This window comes from Pinus tabuliformis, chromosome 2_1 (assembly GCF_031772625.1).
Source record: "Pinus tabuliformis cultivar Carrire ecotype Pingquan chromosome 2_1, CPIR1, whole genome shotgun sequence".
Classification (NCBI taxonomy): Eukaryota; Viridiplantae; Streptophyta; class Pinopsida; order Pinales; family Pinaceae; genus Pinus; species Pinus tabuliformis.
Window position 1 is genome coordinate 978,583,161 of NC_142299.1, and position 21,912 is coordinate 978,605,072.

At 35.4% G+C, this 21,912-nt stretch overlaps 1 protein-coding gene across 2 annotated transcripts in view; it reads left to right on the forward strand.

Moving 5' to 3' along the window:
* The first annotated feature begins 9,855 nt into the window (after positions 1–9,855).
* Positions 9,856–21,912, forward strand: part of LOC149203911 (uncharacterized) — a 392,823-nt gene continuing 380,766 nt past the window's right edge. For both annotated transcript variants that reach the window (XM_089403607.1, XM_089403608.1), the window contains exon 1: positions 9,856–9,954. In XM_089403607.1, coding sequence (XP_089259733.1) covers positions 9,858–9,954 — 97 coding nt within the window. In that variant the 5' untranslated portion in view covers positions 9,856–9,857. The remainder of the gene's footprint in view (positions 9,955–21,912) is intronic.

The window sequence follows — 21,912 nt, forward strand, 5'->3', positions numbered from 1 at the left end:
TAATCCCATCTTCTAAACATCACATTATAATTATAATAGCAATCTTAATTTTTTATTTTAAATATTTTAACTCATCCCACATAACCAATCCAACAAATTTGAAGAAGGGAAAATCCATAATCGCACGTAACCCTCTATTCCACAAAAAAATAAAAGGATTTGAAGACTTGGAATTCAACCATGTTATTAGAGATGCATGTAGATTCATGTGGCCAAAGCACTGCGTCTATCCTACTCAACCTGCCTTGAACTCTTTAAAGCATCCGTTTATCAGGTAGATCCACCCTGCCGAGACACATTCAGTGTACTTTTGCAACTAACAATTTAATTCAGTGTACTATCCTGGGCATCTAACAATTTAATTCAGTGTACTATCCGTTCTCAGATTGAAGTGGACTCAGACCAATGCTTCAGTAATGGAGATTCTAACGCCTTCAATCTAGCGAACGATGAATTGACACACTGGTCGTCGTACTCGTTCTATCCATCCAATTGGCGGCGCTGAAATAATTACACAATAAGACCTCAAGAGATAGTCAATCAAAAGCTTAGGGAAAAAAAATTAATTTCTTTTTGTTTTATAAGGTTAACATTATAACATGGATGTTTAATTTTTTATCAGCTCTTAACTAATTGAATTTCAATCCATTATCGAATGCATATATCCACTGTTGCGGCGGGGATAATAAATAAATAAATATATAAATATATAATTATAATGGATTGTAAATATAAATTTCTATATAATTGTTCATATTAATTATTATTATATAAATTTATTTTAATGTAAAATGTATATTATAATTGTTTTTAACAAAATATTTATATTTTTATTAATAAAAATAAAATAATAATATAACAAATTTAATTGAATAAATTTATTATTTATTATTTTTATTATTATTTTAATTAATTTAACATTATATTTATGACATATTTTTATTAGGAAAAAAAAATTAATTTTTTTTGTTTTATAAGGTCAACATTATAACATGGATGTTTAATTTTTGATCAGCTCCTAACTAATTGAATTTCAATCCATTATCGAATGCATATATCCACGGTTGCGGCAGGAATAATAAATAAATAAAATATAAATATATATTATAATTGATTGTAAATATAAATTTCTATATAATTATTTATATTAATTATTATTATATAAATTTATTTTAATATAAAAAATATATTATAATTGTTTTTGACAAAATATTTATAATTTTATTAATAAAAATAAAATAACAATATAACAAATTTAATTGAATAAATTTATTATTTATTATTTTTTAATTAATTTAACATTATATTTTACCACATATTTTTATTATATATATATATATATATCGTAATCATTATAATCTATTATTTTTATTTTTATATAAATTACACATTTTAAAATAATTTTAAAATAAAATAAATATAAATAAAATGAATTGTTCCACTCAAGTCTCATTGACCATCAATTATTTATACTAAATACCATTTTATACTCAGTATCTCAATTACAATTAAAGTTGAAAATTTGTAATAACAATATTTAGAGAACTTAAGTTTTAGGAGTTCTATATATAATTTTTTTTTAAATCATTTAATTAATTTATTCTTAAAGTTATAATACTTTAATTTATTTTAATTGTATAATTATTTTTAAATTATAATATTATTTTAGTTATATGTTAATATTACATTATAATCCTAAGAAGATTTTTTTTTTGAAAAAATCACATCAAAGAATGTTTGATAAATATTTTTATGTGATTTTTCCTAAAAAAATCTCCTTATAATATAGATATAGATCAAAAACTTAAATTCATTACTTAAATTATAATTTTATTTTTATTATATATCAATTATATATAATTTTTAAAAGTAAACCAATGACATTAGTTCTTCTATATTACTACATTGAAACTCTTTACGAATTTTTTTTAAAGAGATGAGTAAGTTTTTTCTATTAAGTGAATTTCATGCGAAGGCCAGAACTTTTTATGATTGATATAAAATCTTGGTTTGCTAAGCTAAAAAATGACCAAAAAAAGTCTTGAAACTCCACGATTCTGTACACATTGTTATTTTAATACAACTACTTTTATAAACCCTTTATACTTACTACTATTTTAATGCAACTAATGCAACTACTTTTATAAACCCTTAAGAAGACCCCTAATATTTTTTCATATTTATATATAGCATAGATTAATACTAAGAAAAATATTATTCTTCAACCACTGCCCCAGACACAATAATGTCAGCATTTTCAGTTTCTTCCGACCATTGGAAACACAGAACATTGGCAAGGTCCTCGCTCATTTCATCGATCCTCGTTTCATGTTGCTCTGGAGCATCTACTGTAGGTGCCTCACACTCTACAGTTAATCACTTTATTATCTTCAGTAGCTTCATTATCTTCTTCTGATATGGCCCCTGAGATGGAGAGATATGTCTGAAATAGTTTCCACCCAAGATAAAGACCAAACCCTCGAGCCTCAATTGCTCCATGGATTAATTTTTCCAATACCATAGTTCCAATTTTGTTTTCCATCCATCATTATTGGTTGCTTAAATGAATGTAGAGGCCTCTCTCCTCACCAATCGATCTCCTTCTTGCCACCTCTTAACATTATTTACTCGACTCTATCCATAATCTCTCAAATGATCAACCATCTTCCTTAGTTGTACAAAAACCAAGATGAGTGTACCTTCCCCCGCATGAACTAAATTTGTTTCACTGCAAAATCTTCCAACTTTTTTTGCAAATCGAAAAAACGTTCCTATTACTTAGAGGTGTAAAAGAAGTACATTGACAATTGTATTTGATGGTTCTAGATTAATCTTATGAGGTTTACAATATTTGAGTTATTATCACTCACCACGACTCTCCCTGTGTGATACATAGAACATATTAAACTAGATTTTAAGAATATGTAATCTCAGTCGAGCAGTTGATAGCCCTTGAGAAGTGATTTTGGATCATAAACCTTGTGAGATGTAGTGTCCCTCCTCTTGTAGGACAAACCTTATCAGTGAGTTGAACCTGATCTGGGAAAAAATCATCTTCATTTTCAGGCTCAAAATAGAGTATTTCTCTATCTATTGAGAAATTAGCTAGTGTCCTAGAAAAATTGCTTCATCCTCGGGCTCACAACAAAGTATTTCTCTGTTATTCATTCAAATTCCCTTGGAAAACACTAATTTGTGATATGTTTGAGGAGTTTGGGATAGCAGCAAGCCCATAGAGGTTTTGTTTAGGGATTGTTTAGAGATCGATATGACCCAAATCGCGTAGACAGTTTTGCAGAAGTGATTAGTAATATATTCGATTGAGTTTAGTTGAGCATCAATCCTTAGATAGTCGATATGCAATCATGTTTTGTCACCTATATATGTGGGCAATGGTGATGGTATGGAATTCTTTGATCAATGATTTAGTGTTGGTGTTCCAGTTATCAAGAGATAGAGAGTGCAACAAGCCTTTCCCATTTGCTCAATCAGTGACAACTTTGGAATCTCCAAAAATATTGATCTCCCGAAGTCTGAGCCATATAACACAGTGAAGAATGCCCCACATGGAATCGATCTCAGCTCGCGTGTTGGTTTCAATCCCACCAAGCCAATGGAAATGGTATGAATGTGTTGCATCTATGAAAATAACCATGCCACATTTGTACGTGTTGAAGGAATAAGACCCATCAAAGAAACCAACTAGGAATGATTCCCAAATATTGCAAGGAGGAGGGATATGTAGGTGATTTGGAGAAGTAGGTGCACATAACTCTTGATGAAAGGTAAAAATTTGGTAGTAGGTACGCTAGATATTGGGCTAAATTTTCTCAAATGTAAGAGTGTTTTGAGTCTGCCATATGCCCCAAATGGTGAAGAAAAACAGAGTTCGGTGTAGATGTGAGTTCATGGTTCAACTGTGAATACAAGAGACAATGTCGGAGCGGTCCCAGGATTGTGGCTTCTTAATTGAGTGTAGTATCTCGGTCCAACTTTCCAACTTACCTTGCTCCCATCTATTCATAAGCTAGGTTGATATGCATTTCTATTTCTCTCCCTTTCATTCACGATGGCTCTCTTCCGGAGCTTGAATGAGGTGCCTTGTCTCTGCACCCATCATGGGGAAAACCAATACATTTGAATAGATAATATTTTACTTTTGAAAACACATACTTAGTTTACTTTATTATATAAATTTAATATAAATATTTTATTATAAAAAAAAAACTTGTTTGATCTACTTATTTAATTAGTTAAACATTCAATAATTCTTCATATTAGTTAAACACATTTAATAATTATTAAGGAATTTAGACTTCTGTGATCCATAACATTGTTTAGAAAACCTTCGGCAAAATCACATAATCAAAGACAAAAGTTTGATTATGTGATTTTGCCGAAGGTTTTCTAAACACATTTAATAATTATATATATATATATATATATATATATATATATATATAATGACTCGTATTTTGTCTTAATAAAAGTGGGGTCTTGTCGATACCATTACATATCTTTTGAAGATTGGAAGTTCCAAATGTCCTTGAAGGTTTAGGTTAGAATGCATAGAAGCAACCCAAAACCTTGTTCAATGACGCCATTCTACTTGAAGATTGAAACTGTTCCACTTGAAAACTTTCCGAAAATTCCTAAAATCCAAATAACTTTACAACAAATTTTTAAGATTTGTATTTGCTTTGGATTTCACCTTTCCTAGAGAATTTCCTTTCAAGTTTCTTTTAACTTGGGTCCAAGCCCCATTTTTTGTTGATACGGTAGAGTTACCCATATTTGGGGTTGGTATGCTTTTGGAATCTATCTTTTGCGCCAGATGAGGGGGGATCACTTCTAACTGGTCCGTCCATGATACTACCTTTCTACTATTGCCTGTTAGAAACTTGAATCCAATGAAGATCTATGTTCCTTTATCTTTATCCAAGGAAGAAGTATATTGCTCGTTCTTTTTCATTTGGAGGACTTCTGGAGGAGTGGAAGAGTTGTTTATTTCCATAGCTATAACCATAGTTGCTTCAAATTTGGTTGTCTTTATTAATATTTTAGATGGGACAAGAGATGCCTCAGAAAATTTATTCTGTCTCTGAGATTGGATGGCCCTTTTGCACACATTTCTCATTGTGGGAAGCATGAAATTTCATTGAATAAGTGCTTGACGAAGCACTTGATGTGCTATCATTGAATGAAGTGCCAGAATCTTCCACATTTGAATTCATTTTTCCTTGGATTTCCTTTTACAACTTGTTCTCTTTACTAGAGGCTGAGGGAGGTGACTCGTTGAATTTATTTGTTGCATTTTTCCTAGATTTGAGGCAAGTTTTGATGGAAACTCTCGTCTCATAACAACCTCTACAACAAAATAAGATATTTTTGTAGTTTAGTTTTTGAATCCATGAAAATCTAGGACTTGTTAATTTTATTTCAGCAAGGAATCCTCTACTTAAGTCCATTTCCACACATATGCATGCATATGTTGGATTTAAGTATAATTTTATACCAATCCCTCTACATAGAATTTTTCCTAATGCGTTACCAATTGCAGACAGAAAGGGAATATTCCACTAATGAAGATGAAGGTTAGGCAACCTTACCCAAACCAAAGCAGATGTGAGTGATGTTATGAGGGGTTCAAAGGACAAATATCAAGGTTGGATGGAGAGCCCTGTGTTTCCCCAAATACACAGACCATAATTCAAGATCTGAGATTTATCGTTAGCTTTGTTGAAAATTGTTATGAAAAATCCTCTTTCCATAGGGTAGATGTTCACCTTGTTAGAAAGATACTATTTTCACCACTTGGAGATCCAAGAGTGAAGAGCAACCAAATTTGGCAACAATCCAAAGAACCTTCTTATTAAACCAACACTGAGTAGAACTTAGCTTCGCTTATAGTCTTAGCCACACTCAAAACCTCGATTACAGGACCATTAAGGATTGGAATTTCAGTGGGGGGGGAACCAAATGTTAATTTGGAAGCTCAGTGATAAATTCCAACCACGGGACTAGATTCCTCTTTTCGAAGGGACCAATTTTGACTATTGAAGCACTCAATTTGGACAAGGGAAAGTGTACTTATGAAGAAAATCCCACATATGCAAAATTGGACAGGTTGGCCCTAATAGGAAATTGGTCACCCTTGGAAGCCTATAAATACAAGAAACCTCAAGCTCATTTGGACACCACCAAGCATCTTCTTCTTCTCTTCTTCATTGATTGGTTCACATAGGTTTGAGCTTGGGTCGATGAAAGAGGTTCTCATAGGTTTGAAAATACAGGGTATGAAGCTCGCACGTGTTCTAGGGTTTTTGGGTCATAACTGCAGGCTCGTCAAAGGAAAATTTTGGTCACAATAACTAGCTAGCAAGCTCATGGGAGTGGTTGGAAGGTCTCAACCGCATGCATAACTCCTCATCTGTGTGGTTGAGCTCTAGGGCTAAATTTTGACTTATGACCGCAGTTGACCACAGACAGGAAGAGTTGTCTTTAATACAAATTGATGTTGGGAACATATTTTGAATGTTGATTGGGTTAATTTTGTTAATGATTTTGTATTCGCCTCATTGTACTCTCTGCTGAACATTTTATGACAATCTAATAAAAGAAGAATTTTCAAAGGGTTTTCCCCATAGTGAGTTTTCCCCTAGTCTTTGACCAAATATGTTGTCTCTTGTTGATGTATTCATTGTCTCCTTTTTCATTGCATTTATTGTTCTATCTTCAATTACTCTTGATGGTTGGAAATATTATTTGATATTGAAAAGATTGCTAATTGAAGTGTTGATTTAGGCTTAAGTAATCGATACAACATAGAACAATTTGAAAATTAACACCAGAAACAGGGACTTTTAAAGGATCACGAGTAGGTGTGGAGTGAGGCCCTCGATGGGTGTAACCAGAAATAGAATTTACAATAATGGAGTTTATACATTTTAACTTAGAGGACAACTCCGAAGAGTGATAGTCTGGAGCAGATTTCAACGCATCATAATAGATGAAGGAAGGAATAGCCAATATAGGGAAATTTGTGCTTGAAGAGGGGACAAAGCCATGCGATGGCACTGGGCTCGACGACAAGGAAGCTTCAATAGGAACAAATATCGCAGTAGTGGTCGCCACCGAGTGAGCTTGAAGTGAGACACAATGAGGAACAATATACTTCACATTGTGAGAACCAGAAATCGAGCCTACCTCCTTGACAGACTAAGATGTTGATTTGTCTCCCAAGGGAGCCATTATAGGAGGAAAAAAAGAACAACGCCGGAAACAAAAGGTAACAATCAATTCACCTTAGAGAAAAAGGAGGCCAAAATCTTAGCAATGATGTAATAAGAAGAAGAAGCTCCCATCGTAAAAGAAGAGTAGAAACTAGGGAGGCAACGTTCGCCTAGGGCCAAACCCTATCTTTGACATCAGTATTGCATGCTAAAGCCATAAGGTAACATTAGATTCCAATACTTTTCTTCTATTGAAGAAAGAACGAGGAAACATTATTTCTTATTTATAATCATCCAAGTAAAATATGAAATAAAATAGATAATTTTTGTAGCTTGCTTTCAGATAAATCACATCGTCAATGTTTTATGGTCAACATTTCAAACCTACTAATGAGGTTCATCTTCAGGACCAAGTTGAGAAAATCGATCTATCAATGGAATTAAAGAGCAACGAGAAGTTCTAGGTAGCCGTTACGATTATAATATTATTTAATCAAAACTAACCTTAACGACTAGTTTTTAGTTAAGGAATTATAACTAATTTAGTCAAAGAAATGATTAGATTAGTAATAGTTTAAATTAATTATTAAATTTTTTAATAATTATTAATTATTAAATAATATTTAATCCAAAACTAATATTAACTACTAGATTTTGGTTAATAGGTAAGAAATTATAACTAATTTAGTTTTTGTTAATAAGTAAGAAATTATTAAATTACTAATAATTTAAATTATTAATAATTATTTAATAATTATTTTTAATATGGTTAAAGGAGAAGGGAACAAAAATATATTTTATTTTAATTCTTATTATTATCATAGCTTAAAATAAAGGAGATAAAGAAAGAATGATAAAAAGAATTAACAATTATAAAATAAAATAAAATAAAAATAAATATAAAAATATAATGAAAAATATAAAGTAGAATAAAAATAAGAAAAAATGATTAAAATAAAAATAAATTAAAGAATGATAAAAAGAATTAACAATTATAAAATAAAATAAATATAAATATAAAAATATAATGAAAAAATATAAAGTAGAATAAAAATAAATTGAAAAAAAAATGGATCACAAAAGTCCGAGATCAAATAAAATGGATAATTGTTGAACGGTGAGGAGTTCTACAACTTAAAATGAAGAAGATGTTATCACGTCAAGTTACATTACCAAATAATAAAATAATACTTACATTAACAAATTAAAAAATAGAAATAACAAAAAAATTAATGTCGGCCATAGGCTATCTTTAGCCTCGTGATAGCCTAGTGGACGTTAAAATAATTTCTTCTTCTTCTATAATGTGTAATTCATTTATGTCAAGTTGAGATGTAATATTTAAAACAAAATTATATTAATAATAAAAAAATAGTGTTAGCTATAAGTAAGGATTGATTATTCTAAGATATTTTTTCCATGTTTAATATGGAATTGAGATGTAACATTTTGAAAATATTAATAATAATTTGGAGGAACCAAATTTCTTGGGTGCAAACTTTTCCTCAATTTTACACTAGAAAAAAACTTTCATATAAAAAAAATTTGATTGACCCAAAATTAAGATAAATTTATATTAATATTAATTTATAAACAAATTCAATAATTCTTCACATCAACCTTAAAACAATTTTAATTTATAAAATATAAAATAAATTTCAACATTTACATCTATAATGGAATAAAATAAATTTCATAAGATAACCCCTTCCCTCAATAATCTTAGTTCATTGAAATAAGATATTCCATTTAAATTTATAAAAGTATAAAATAAATTTCATAAGATAATGCCTTCACTAAATAATCCTGGCTTATGAACATTTAAAATAGATTTTGTAAAGTAGCCTGGCAGTGAAATTAAAACAATTAATTAAAAAGTCATGGAAAACATGCACAGAAGCTGGCTTAAAAGAAATATAAAATAAATTTCCTCGGTTATCACAAAATTAAACAGTAACGGAGAAGTCCATCTACCACGTCGAGACGACCCGAATTAAAATATTAAGAAATAAATTTCCTCAGTCACGACGAAATTAAAGCAACAAAAAGTAAAAAGTCAATCGAAAAAATTCAGACAGCCTTTTTAAAATAAACATGACAAGAAGCGCTGGGTGGCGACGTGAGCGTCCCGGTTGCATTCATCCCTTCACTCCAGCACCAATCCCATTATTGAGCATGAACGCTGCCGGTGTTCCCTTTTCCTTGCTTAAACAATATAAATATTACCATTCCATGTAGGAAGTTCCCCACGGGCTTTCTCTCTCCATGACAAACCCGTCCATTGATCGTTCTGTGACAATCATTTCATGTCAATTATTTTAAAATTTTAATAGATTGGTGATAATGCCCCAATGTTGTGTAAAGAAGAGGAGGAATTTGAAAACTGTGTGTTTGATTGAGAGACTTACAAACAGTTTGACAAATTCGCTTTCGCCTCCACCACATGATCATTCATTCTCCAGTCTTAATCATCTAGAAATCCCCCTTGAAATTAGTATGAAAAATTTGTCTTGTTTATTTAAGACTCGAAACAGAGAAGTCAAAATACCCGACACAGCCTGGTCGCTGGAAGAGGGCAAATGAGTGAAATCAGGTGTCGAAGCTTTTCGACTTTCAAGGAAAATAATGGAACGAAATAAGAAGGATATGATTCTCCTGGAACGAGAAGCTGTTATTAAGACTATGAAGTCAAAGATCATCGCGAGATTGGCTTCCCTTGTAGGTAAGTCTATCGCTTTCCTTAAACAGAAAAGAAATTATGTATTCAACGAGGAAAACGTATGCAACTCGCTTATCAATTAAAGAGGTCTTATCTTATTTTCTCTAAATTTGATGGAAGTCTTGTGTGAAACTAGCTCACCGTACAGGCAGGTGTCTTGTTTTCTCTGAAGTTAAAGAAAGTAATGTATGATTTACCTTTTGAGGGCCTTAAATTTTTTCTATAAATTTACGAGAAACACACGAGACTTTAATACTGTGCTACTGCTTTAAAAATCTACAGATATTTAATGCTACAAAATAACGTCAACTGCTTGTTTTCCATTGCTTAGGGTGATTTCCCCATAAGTTAATGCTGGTTCAACTAATGGAATAGAAAATGATATCTTAAGAGCTTCATTTGGTTGCGAAAGTGGAAACTTTGGGCTGATTTATGCAAAGATCATTTTATCTAATGGGGCAATGAGCATTGAAAGGTAGCAGCATTTTAGGCTAGTCTTTGGGTACTATCGCTCTTCTCTTCCCGAAATTTTTGTCTTCCCCTGCTAAATTGTACCGATCACTTCTTTGTTGATTCCAGCAAGTAAGACCGTACTGACACTTTCTAAAGTTCATAGTCTCACTGTCATGGTTGTATGTCGCATTGCAGAGGTTGAAAATCCTGTAGGTTTCTTGTTATGACCTAATTCCTTTGGATGATATAGGCATTGTGATGCACAATTAATGACTCAACTCCTTTTTTATAGGAAAGTCTATTAACAAGACACTGGAATAACATATTGATGATAGTGGATACCTTGATAAAGGGCCCATTTTCATCTTCTGGTTAAGGATCCATATCCATGTAACTAAGTCATTGTGTGCATCTTTTGGCTGAGTGTGTCCTTTGTTGCTGTGAATGGGCAGAGGTTGAGAAGGTGTTCCATAGTTTCTTCTTGTAATTCACATAGCTGGCATCTAGATGGACCAGCTACCCCTCTTTTCCTGAGGTTTTCCCAAGTCAGAATTTTTTTATGCTGCACTAACCACATGAACAGTTTAATTTTCATCCAGTTTTGGTTCTGCCATAGGTCCTTCCATACCTTATCAGGGTTTGGGAAGTCGAGCCCCAGGGCTATTCGCTTGGCCTCTTTGAGGTTAAAGTTGCCTTCATTGTTTTTACCCCATCTTAGTTGGTCTGAAGATGTTGATTTCAGAATCTTTCTCTGTTCCAAGATGACTGTAAGAGCTTCTACCTGGGTTTTCAATGGGGAGTCATCATTGTATACTAGGTTCTTCCATTTTCTCCATTTTCCATCACTTCTATCCTGATCCCAAAAGTCATTTACTCTGAGTAACCCTTTGTCGTCAGTATCATTCTTGAGATTGACAAATTCTTCTTTTAACAGTTTAGGTTCCTGTTGCCAATTATCCTCCCAAAACCAAGCAAGGTTTCCATCTCTGATCTCCCAGAAACTGTGTTTCTGAACTATGGCTCTATTCTCCCAAGCTTTGTTCCAAATGTGGGAGCCTTTGATGAGTCCAGACATCCTAATGTAATCCCTTTCTTGCCAATTGCTTGCATATTTCTGTTTCCATACTTTGGCCCAAGGGGAAACCGATTCTTTTAGCCATCTCCACCATAGTTTTGCCCCCAAGACTTTGTTTAGGGTTTCAGGGTCATCAAGTCCCAAACCTCCATGTATCTTTGGCTTACATATCTTATCCCAGGCTACCAAAGCCCATTTCTTTTTCTCTTCCCCTTTGCCCCAAAGAAAATCCCTTTGGATATTTTTGATGTGTTGCATTACTCCTTTAGGAGCTGGAAGGGCTGAAAGCATGAAGATGGGGACAGTTTGTAGGATAGCTTTTGTAAGCACTAGCCGTCCTGCTAAATTCAAAGACCTGTTTGTCCATTTCCGGATTTTGTCCTGTAGTTTATTAGTAACTGGCTCCCAAACTGCCTTGCTCAGAGGTTTGTCTGTTAGAGGTACTCCCAAATATTTGGAGGGTAGCATATCTCTTTGGAAGCCTAGAATTCTGGTGAGGTTTCTCTGAATAGCAATATCAGTATTAAAAAAGAAAATCTTTGATTTGTTTAGGCTTACCTCTGTCCCCGTAGCCATAGCAAAGTCGTTCAGGATTTGTTTGAAGGCTTGAGCTTCCTTGACCATGGGTGTACCCTGCAGCATGGTGTCGTCCACAAATTGTTGATGGGTCAAGGCATCCCCATTTAAAGTGAGTTTAAGACCCTGGATTTTGCCTTCTCCTTTGGCATATTTAATCGCATTGCCTAGCCCTTCCATCATGAGAATAAAGAGGAAGGGTGAGAGCGGATCTCCTTGTCTAAGTCCTCTCGAGGGCTTAAAGGTCTTGGATGGTGAGCCATTTAGCAGGATTGAAAAACTTGGGGTGGTTACAAGGGCCATTACCCATCTTATCCAGTTATGGTCAAAGCCATATGCTATCAATACTTCCTTGATGTATGCCCAGCTCAGCTTATCATAAGCCTTTTCTAGGTCAAGTTGAATGATCATACCTACCTGCTTATTGCTCTTAAGTGAGTGAACCACCTCGTGAGCTTGAATGATGTTATTAAGAATTTTCCTGCCTTCCACATATCCAGTTTGCTCCTCAGACACGAGAGTTGGGAGAAGGGGCTTAAGTTTGTTCGCAATTACTTTGGAAATAATTTTGTACACCACATTGCATAATGCTATGGGTCTAAATCTATCTGGTGTGATAGCATTCTCCTGCTTTGGAATCAGGGCTATGAAAGAGGTGTTGAGCGCCTTCAGAACAATTTTGTTTTTCCTTGAGTCCTCCACCACATCGAGGATATCTTGCTTGACTATTTCCCAGCATGCTTTGAAGAAGTCAACGTTGAAACCATCCGGACCTGGAGCTTTCCCATTTTGCATTTCTTTGATGACTTCGTTGATTTCCTCTTCATTCACTGGCCTGTTAAGATTATAATTGTCTTCTCTTGTCACTAGCTTAGGAATGTGCTTTGTGAAGTCCTTGATAAATTGTGATCTGTCTATGAGAGGCTCCTCGGCTATGCCTTGGAAATGTTGAACCAGAACAGTTTCTATTTCTTGGTGTGTAGTGAGCTGTTTTCCTTGAGTATCTTTGATTTTTGAAATCCTGTTATGCGACCTATGATCCATGGTAGATTTGTGAAAAAACCTTGTATTCCTTTCTCCTTCTTTTAACCATTGTACCCTCGATTTCTGTTTCCAGAAGATCTCCTCTTGCTTGCATAAGCCTTCCCATTCTTGTTGAACATAATCAACTTGTTCCTTACTCTCCTCGGTGAAGCCCTCTGTGATAAGGGTTTGGTTAATTTCCTATAGTTTCCGTTCAGCTGTTTTTTTGGCTTCGAATATATTGCCAAATTCATTCTTATTCCAATCTTTAAGCCTTTGTTTGACGTGTTTCAATCTTTGATGCAGAAGGAACATTTTAGTACCCTAAAATTGCGTATCTTCTGTCCACCATCTTTCAATATTGCTGGTGAAGTCAAGATGAGTAAGCCAAATGTTTTCAAACCCGAAAGGTCTATTTTTTGGAGTTCCTATAAAGGACGCTTCAAGTTGAATAGGCCAGTGGTCTGAGCCTCCAAAAGGAAGTATCATAGCTGCCAAGTTATGGCCTGTGAGGATGAGGTCCTCCGAGATAATGAATCTGTCAAGTTTAGAGGCCACTTGAGATGCTCCTCCCCTCTTATTATTCCAGGTGAAGATACCATTACTTGTCTCTGTATCTACTAGCCTCATGTTGTTTATGAAATTCTGAAATTCTATGGAATCTCTGCCTAGTGATTTGGTCCCACCTTTTTTTTTTCCGATAGAGACCTGATCATATTAAAGTCCCCTCCCAGAATCCAGGGGATACTCGGATGTCTTCCTCTTAACTCCTCCAATGAGGTTAGAAGTCTGAGTTTATCTTCCGGCTTTTGTGGACCATAAACATTTGTGAGCAAATAAACTTCCTTGTCCCCCAAAGGTTGGATGACCACTGATAGATAGTTCCTGGATGCTTCAGCATCTAGGATACCAAGTTTCTGAGAGTTCCAAAGTGTGAGAATTACTGAAGCATCCAGGATACCAAGTTTTTGAGAGTTCCAAAGTGTGAGAATTCCTCCTGCTGCTTTGTCTGCTTTAACTTCTAGATATTCATATTTGATAAGCCATTTGCTATGTATCTCTCTTATTTTGTCTACTGAACATTTTGTTTCTTGGATAAAAACCATATCTGGTTTTTCTTCTTTCATTCTATTGCTGAGATTTCTTTGTTTCCTTTTACTTCCTAGACCCCTAATATTCCATGTTGTGAGCTTCATTAAGAAAGATTTGTAAATGAGTAACTAGTTAGGTCTTTCATCTTACCTGAGTTGATCATGAGTTTTCCACACTCTATCAGCAACTCATTCTGTTTTTTCCTTCCTCTTTTCCTGCCTGGGTTCTTAGGAGCTTGTCCCGATGTTGCCTCCATCGTTTTAACCCCTCCGTTGTCCTGACTATCATGGTTTCTTTTGACCCCCGAACCTTTTGCCTGAGTTCTCTAGAGGAATAGCTGTTGCACTCTATTAAACTCCTCTTGAGGTAGCGAATCCATTCCTTTGGTAGTTCCCTGCTCCAGGAACTTTTCCAGATCGAGATGCTCCCTTTCAAGAATATCCTGCAGTTCATGATCCTCTGTTCCCACCTCGCTCGAGGTCATCTCTTGGTCCCTGTCAAGTTCCATAGTGTTCGGAAGATCCTCCTTTTGTTGGTTGTTTTCAGGTATATCCTCCATGCTATCATCCTTTTCCTTCTCTGCAGGGCTGTCCTCCAGTATCTGGTTCGCTTTATCGTGCTCCTCTTCTTCTTCTAATACCTTGAACCTATTATGACTAATCTGCTTTTCCTCGTTGATTTTCTTCTGGTTCTTTCTCCCTCCTTTACCTCTGCTCCCCACTTTGTTAAAGCTTTCAGTTTCTTTCCCTGAGGTTGCTTTAATTCTGCTCTCCATTTTGTTTAAGGGGCAGTCTCTGAATAGATGCCCGTGTTCATGGCATTTGCGACATCTGAAAGGAACATGCTCATAGTCCACCGCTTGCACCCATTCTTCATCATATACTTCTAGAATTATTTCATCCGGTAGAGCTCCAGAAAGGTCCATCTCTACGCATATATGGGCAAAGGAGGTATATTTTCCTCGCATTGTGGCCTCTGATATTTTTAAAAATGCCCTAGTTTATTGCCTATGGCTTTTAATGATTCTGGCTGCCAATAATCTAGAGGTAGGGAATAGAGCCTTATCCATACTAGCACCGAAGTGAATGTCTCACTCTTCGGGACAAAATTCATCACCCAAGGTCGCATATAGAGGCCTGCAACATAGAAGTATGGACCTCCTTCAAACACCCTGTCTTTATCCTCTATGTTTGTAAAAACTACAATAAAGAAACCCTTGGATCCAAGGTGCAGATCTATATCTCCCTTCGGTTTCCAATGATTCTTTATCCATGCATGTAAAGCCTTTTCCGTTGGCCATAACCCCATGAATTTACATATCATTGCATAAGTCGCCATGTGCTCCCTTTGCGCTGGATCACTTAACACCACTCGGGGTGTGATGGTTGCCCTAGGCTTACATGGTCCAGTTCAATTTCTGGGGTTAGCATTCTGATTATCTCCTCCTATTCGCTTCTCTCGTCTGACTTCTTCCTGTGTATCTGCCTGCCCCTGTGAGCTTCTGTTTTCCTGTTTCCCTCTTCCTAAAACCCTGGTTTCAACTTCCAGTGGTTTCTTGAATTGATTGGAGACTGCCTGACTGTAGGAGGGAGTGGAACTCCCCCCCTCTCGCCTCTCCATGGTGCCCAACACTGTTCTTCTGCTGCAAACCCTAGCTCTGCGTGTTTTTCTTCAGCGCCCGTTCATAGTGATACTTCGACTTTGAAATCATGTCGACTTTAACTTTTTTTAGAATCAAGTTTCATTTTTTTTTTTTAATTTGGCTTTTTAATTTTTAATTTTTGTGTTTTGATTTTCATGACATTTTGATTTTATTTTTAACAAAAAACAAAAATAAAGATCTAAAAAATAAAAAAAATAAAAAATATAAATATTTTTATTAATGTGACTTTGATTTTCCTAGAGATTTAAATCAAAAGAAGACTTTGCGCTTTCACATTAAAAATTTAAATTTTTATGTGGCCTTTGGCCCATTAAAAATTTAACTTGTTAAAGTCTTTTTTGATTTTGATTTTTGTTTTTGTCACATTAAAAAATTTAATTGATCATTTACCATGTTAAATTTGCTTCATAAAACTTAGCACATTAAAAAAAAATTGCCTAAGGAATAATTAAATTTTTAATCTAAAGTTCCTTCTTGGTGTCTTTTCGTGTTAAGGGTAAAATTTTGTGGTATTGACATTTTTATTTCTCTATAGTCAAAATACGCTTAGATATTTTTTAAATTGTCTCTAAGATTCACTGTAGGAGAGCGACAAAATTTTCTAGATTTCGGTCACTAAAGAGGAATCATTTTAATTCTAGGATTATGAATTGCTTAGCGTTTGAATTTCATGGTTCTTCAAGGTATTTAGATCTTTCGAAATTTAATTGCTAGAATATTTTGCATCTATTGAGATTGATCGTCATATTAATTGCTTGAATTATTTGATGTTCATTGCATGTTAAATATTTTGCAAATATTTAGAGTAATTATCAAAGTACTCTGTCATAGAATTGTGATAAATTGCATATCTTTTGTTTCTAAGCTGAGTATTTTTGTTGGCATTGATATTAGATTGTAAAGAAGTTTTTGTTCTCTTTGATCTATAATTATATAAAAAAAAGATTTGAAGTAAGCTTGTGGTTTAATTGTGATATTTTAAGGGGTTTATCTTTAAGTCTTCATCTAGTAAAGTGAACATTTCATTTTGGTGATTAAGGGCTTTTGCGATACAAACGTTTCTAATCCTTGAGTCTAACTTCATCTCATCATATCATGCATTTTCATATTAAGTTAGTTTTTCATAATTAAAATTTACTTCCAAGCATAAGCTTGGTCGATAGATAGATAGGTACCCATCCATCTTTACTTGAGAAACCTACTTTTAATAGTACTTAAAACGGTGACCTCTAGTTGTCAAAGCCACAATTCTTTGCAGCGCCGGAGGCACCGGGTATGTTAGATTTTCAGGAGAGGTATCGTTAATCACACCATAGTGTGCTTCAACTTATCTTCTCTCAGCAAATTACTACAAAATCAGGTTCAATATAGAAATGATCGAAGCGTTTAAACTTAGATAGGCATTTAACTTAAATTAACCACGATTCTTGCATCTCACATTAGTTTTAGGATCTGCATTTCATATAAGATAGTCATTCATCTAAGCAGCAATTGCTAATCGATTACTTGGTTTTAATTTCCCTAGCAAGATTGTTGACTCCATAAGGCACTGGTATCAATCGTTTAAATTTAATCAAATCCTATAAGTCTTGCTAAATCTTAATCAAGTGTTTGGTCGTTTCACTGTGTCTCCCGATCTGGTTGGTTCCCAACTAAGTTCTTGTTCATTCCATTTCCATAGGGTTTACCCCCTTAGCCTGCTATAGGGAGACAACTTAAACAGAGAGATTGGGGATTAGGGTGACACCCCCCGATCTGAGCCGTTATCGCAGTGCCTAGACATTTTGTGCAACAACACTCCTCAAGTATGTCTCAACCCATACTCAACCGTGTTGCGAACATACCTCAGAATATGCCTCACCGCTGCCCAATGTACCCTCTTCGGCTCTACCATGAACTTACTTAAGGTATTGACTGTGAAGCAGATATCTGGCCTATGTTGACCAAATACATGAGAGACCAAATAAGATGTCTATACAAGTTGGGGTTGACATCCTTGTCATGTGATGCACGTATATTCTTCTAGTTGGTGATCATAGGCTGTAATGACCATCTCAAATTACGGATAAAACACGATTATTAGCATTCATACGAAGCATGCATATGATAGCTACATATGCATGCATCGAATGTACTGTGCTAGTAGACATATTAACTTATTATGAAATTACCAAGTGAAAGATAAATGAATTAATTATGAAAATTCTAAGCGAATACATAACTGAAAAAATACTAAATATAATGAGTCAGGTACTTAATGTATGTACCATCACCATATATATATATATAAATATACAAAATACAAAGGAAAGACGTGTATTATATAAAAAGGGATATAATATATCTAATACAAAAATAAATTGAATAAATACAGATCATATAAAATATAAAAAGGAATTATAGAAAAATATTATTATAAAGTTATAAAAAAAGGAGAGAAATTATAATGTAGGAATTTACAGGGTAAGTTCCTCAGATAGAACACCAAAGGACACCGCTCACACAGATCAATACACCAGTATTCTTGATGTGGTTAAAACCTTCAAAGAGGGAAACAATCCACGGCCTGAGCCAACACGACCACTTCAGGCAATTTATTAATAAAAGAAAGAAAATTTACATAAGCTTCTCTCCATGCTCCATGCTCTTTAAGCTTATGTAATTTTTCTTTCTTTTACAAATGACCCTCCATGCTCTTTAAATAGAGATCATGGACCAATCGGGTGTTAAGCCACAGATCAAGTGTCGGTAATACCGAGGAGAGAATGAACCGTCAGATCACTTCATGTCTAGAACATATCGTGATCGTCGGATTGTAAGTTACAAAAGTACATAGTAAAGAAACACGCTTTACCTAACTCTACACTAGACTAAGTTATACTTAACTATTTCCTATGTGTCGGAATATCCTAACATCCCTCCTTAAGAACAACTTGGGATAGGATTGAAGGATGTAGAAATATGACACAATAGGAGAAGGAAGGAGGCATTAGAGCCTATCCCCCTCAGTGAAAACTTCCTGAACTCCAACCATAAACCGAAGTTTAGTAAACTTCGCCTCTGAGAGAGCCTTTGTAAAGATGTCTACAACTTGATCATCGGTTGAACAATATTGCACTTGAAGAACATGGTCACGAATGAGCTTTCTGATGAAGTGCATGTGTAGTTCAATGTGTTTGTCAACATGTAATATACCGACTAAACTAACTAAAAAGAATCCATTATATATAAGAAGGCAAAGGAGGAAAAATTGAGGGAGGAGGAAGGATAACAATTTTAACATAGAGTACAGACATGAAGGAATGAGTCTTGATTGTACTGGAGTTTTTGGGCACGAGGGATTAGATTGCATCGATTGGGAAGCATTCTGAGACTGAGTACCTAGGTTGTACCCAGTTCGGTAGGGAGGTTTTGGCCATTTTGGTAACGCAACCAGAACAAGATTTGTGACAGAGCAGACAAGTTGGTATTCATTAGATGAATTGTTAAATTCTGTATTTAAATTACATATTCTGGTATTTTATGAACAAATTATTGTTAAACCCTCTTAAGTTTCGAATTTAGGGCTCTTACATGGGCGTAGACATGAGTCTGCAATGCTGCATTCTAAACCTCTTCAAAATATCTGTAGTGTATCTTCCTTGCCCAAGGAAGGTCTCCCCATCCTGCTGCCACACTTCCAATCCTTGGAAATAGGGCATCAACCCCAAATCCTTGATGTGAAATTCTACTTCTAGGTTCCTCTTGTAGTCCTCTATGAGCCTTGATGATCTTGTCAAAAAGAGATCATCCACATAAAAAACTAGAATGAGTGGTTCACCCTCTACCATCAAATAGTAAAGGTTGGGACTTTTGTGGGTGTCAAGGTTGCAAGTAGGTGTCAATCTTGCCATACCATGCCCTGGGAGCCTGCTTTAGTCCGTATAGAGCTTTTTTCAATATGCACACATGAGTGTGCCTCTCATGAGTCTCAAATCCCTCTGGTTGTTCTATGTACACTTCTTTCTCTATCACCCCGTTTAAGAAGGTTGTCTTCATGCCCATCTGGTGAATCTGCCATGCCATATGAGCTGCCAGGGATATAACTGACCGGATAGAAGTGTATCTGGAAACTTTAGCAAAGGTCTCCTCATAATCTATCCCTTCTTTTTTTGCATACCCATTTGCCACAAACCTAGCCTTGTACTTTTCCACACTACCGTATGCCGCATATTTGATCTTATAGGTCCATCTAAAACCTACAACTGATCTGTCTTCCATCCTTGGCACTACCTCCCAAACATCATTCGTCATGATAGAGCTATATTCTTCTAACATGGCATCTACCCACACTTGATGCTGTGCGACCTCCTGAAAGCTGGAAGGTTTTGCAACCTGAGCCACCAATGCTTGTTACTTGTTAGGCTGTCTGCGTTGTCTTTTGTTTGTCCTAAGAGTTCCAATAAACTCCTTTTCATCTCTCAATCTCTGACGAACCTCTCTACTGGCTCGACCACTAGTCGTCGGAGGTTCAGCCAACTCCTCATCCTGCCTCTACTTCTCCATCTGCTGAGAACTCCCCATATTTCTTGCACCTGAGGAAATATTGGTATTGGTCACAGTATTCGATCCTTGTGGTTGTCCTCCTGCCTATTCCAGTGGCTTCCCCTGTGGCTTCCCCTGTTGCCGGACCAAAGGAGATTTTGCTGATTGATTCTGATCACCTGCAGGCATCTCACGAGATCTCCTGAAAGCTCGGTTCTCCATGAACTTCACATGTCGCCTTACTACAATCTTCCTATTGCTAGGAATTTAGATTCTGTATGCCTTTGAGGTTTCGCTATACCCAATGAAGAAACCCTTCTCTGTAGTCTAGTTTGGTATGTTTATCATCTGGCACATCACAATAAGCAACGCTGCCAAAAATTCTGAAGTGGCTAACTTCTGGATTCTTCCCAGTGAAGACTCCTTCTGGCGTTTTCTTCCCCAATGCTCTACAAGGAGTCTTGTTATGTATATATATTGTTGTGTTACATACCTCTGCTCATAGAAATCTGGGTAGATCCTGGTCATATAACATAGCCTTTGCAGCTCCAACAATGGTTCTTTTTTTTTGCTTCGCTACACCTTTCCGATGTCGATTATATGGAGTTGTCCTTTCCCTCTTAATGCCTTCCTTCGCACAAAAATATGTGAAATATTTATTAATATATTCTCCACCATTATCTGAGCGAAGCATCTTGATCTTCTTCCCTGTCGCATTCTCCACGAGAGCTTTAAACTCTCTGAAACGCCCGTAGACCTCATCTTTGGTGTTCAAGAAGTAGATGCAGGTTTTCCTGGAATGGTCATCAATAAAGGTCACGAAATATTCAGCACCGCTGAGAGCTCTAGTGGACATTGGGCTGCAAATATCTGAATGTATGAGTCCTAACACGTCCTCAGCTCTGCTTTCACTTCTTGGAAATGTTGCCTTAGCATACTTCCCAAGTATGCATCCTCTGCACACATCATCATGTTCCGTGCCAAGTTCTGGAACTCTTGTAACCGTTTCTCTGAGCATCTTGAGTGCTCCATGGTGTAGATGTCCCATTTACCTATGCCATAACTCATTCATCTCCTTCCCATTGCCACTGTCACTGCCTATTAGTGCTATTGGAGAATCAATCTGTAACCGGTACGATTTGTTACTTCGAACTCCAATTTGTCTTACCTTTTTCAAACTTGGGTGTTTGACATACACTTTCTTCACTACGAAGTGAATGTCATACCCCTTATCCTATAACTAGGATACTGAAATCAGGTTCATACTCAATCCTGGCACATGCAATACATCTATAGCACTGGTGCTTGCTCCTGACTCCTTCTGAAAATCTATGGCGCCTCTCCCTACTAGAGTGCATATCGTTTTGTTTCCCATAGTAATCTGGAAGTCCATCTGCTCCTCTTTGTAGCTAGAAAAATATTCTCTAACCCTTGTCATGTGAGCTGATGCTCCACTGTCTATATACCAAACTCCCTGAGAAGCTGATCCTGATAAGTAAGCAAATTCATCCTCCAATCTGGAAGACAAATCTGAAGTCTCTCGAATGTTACTTTT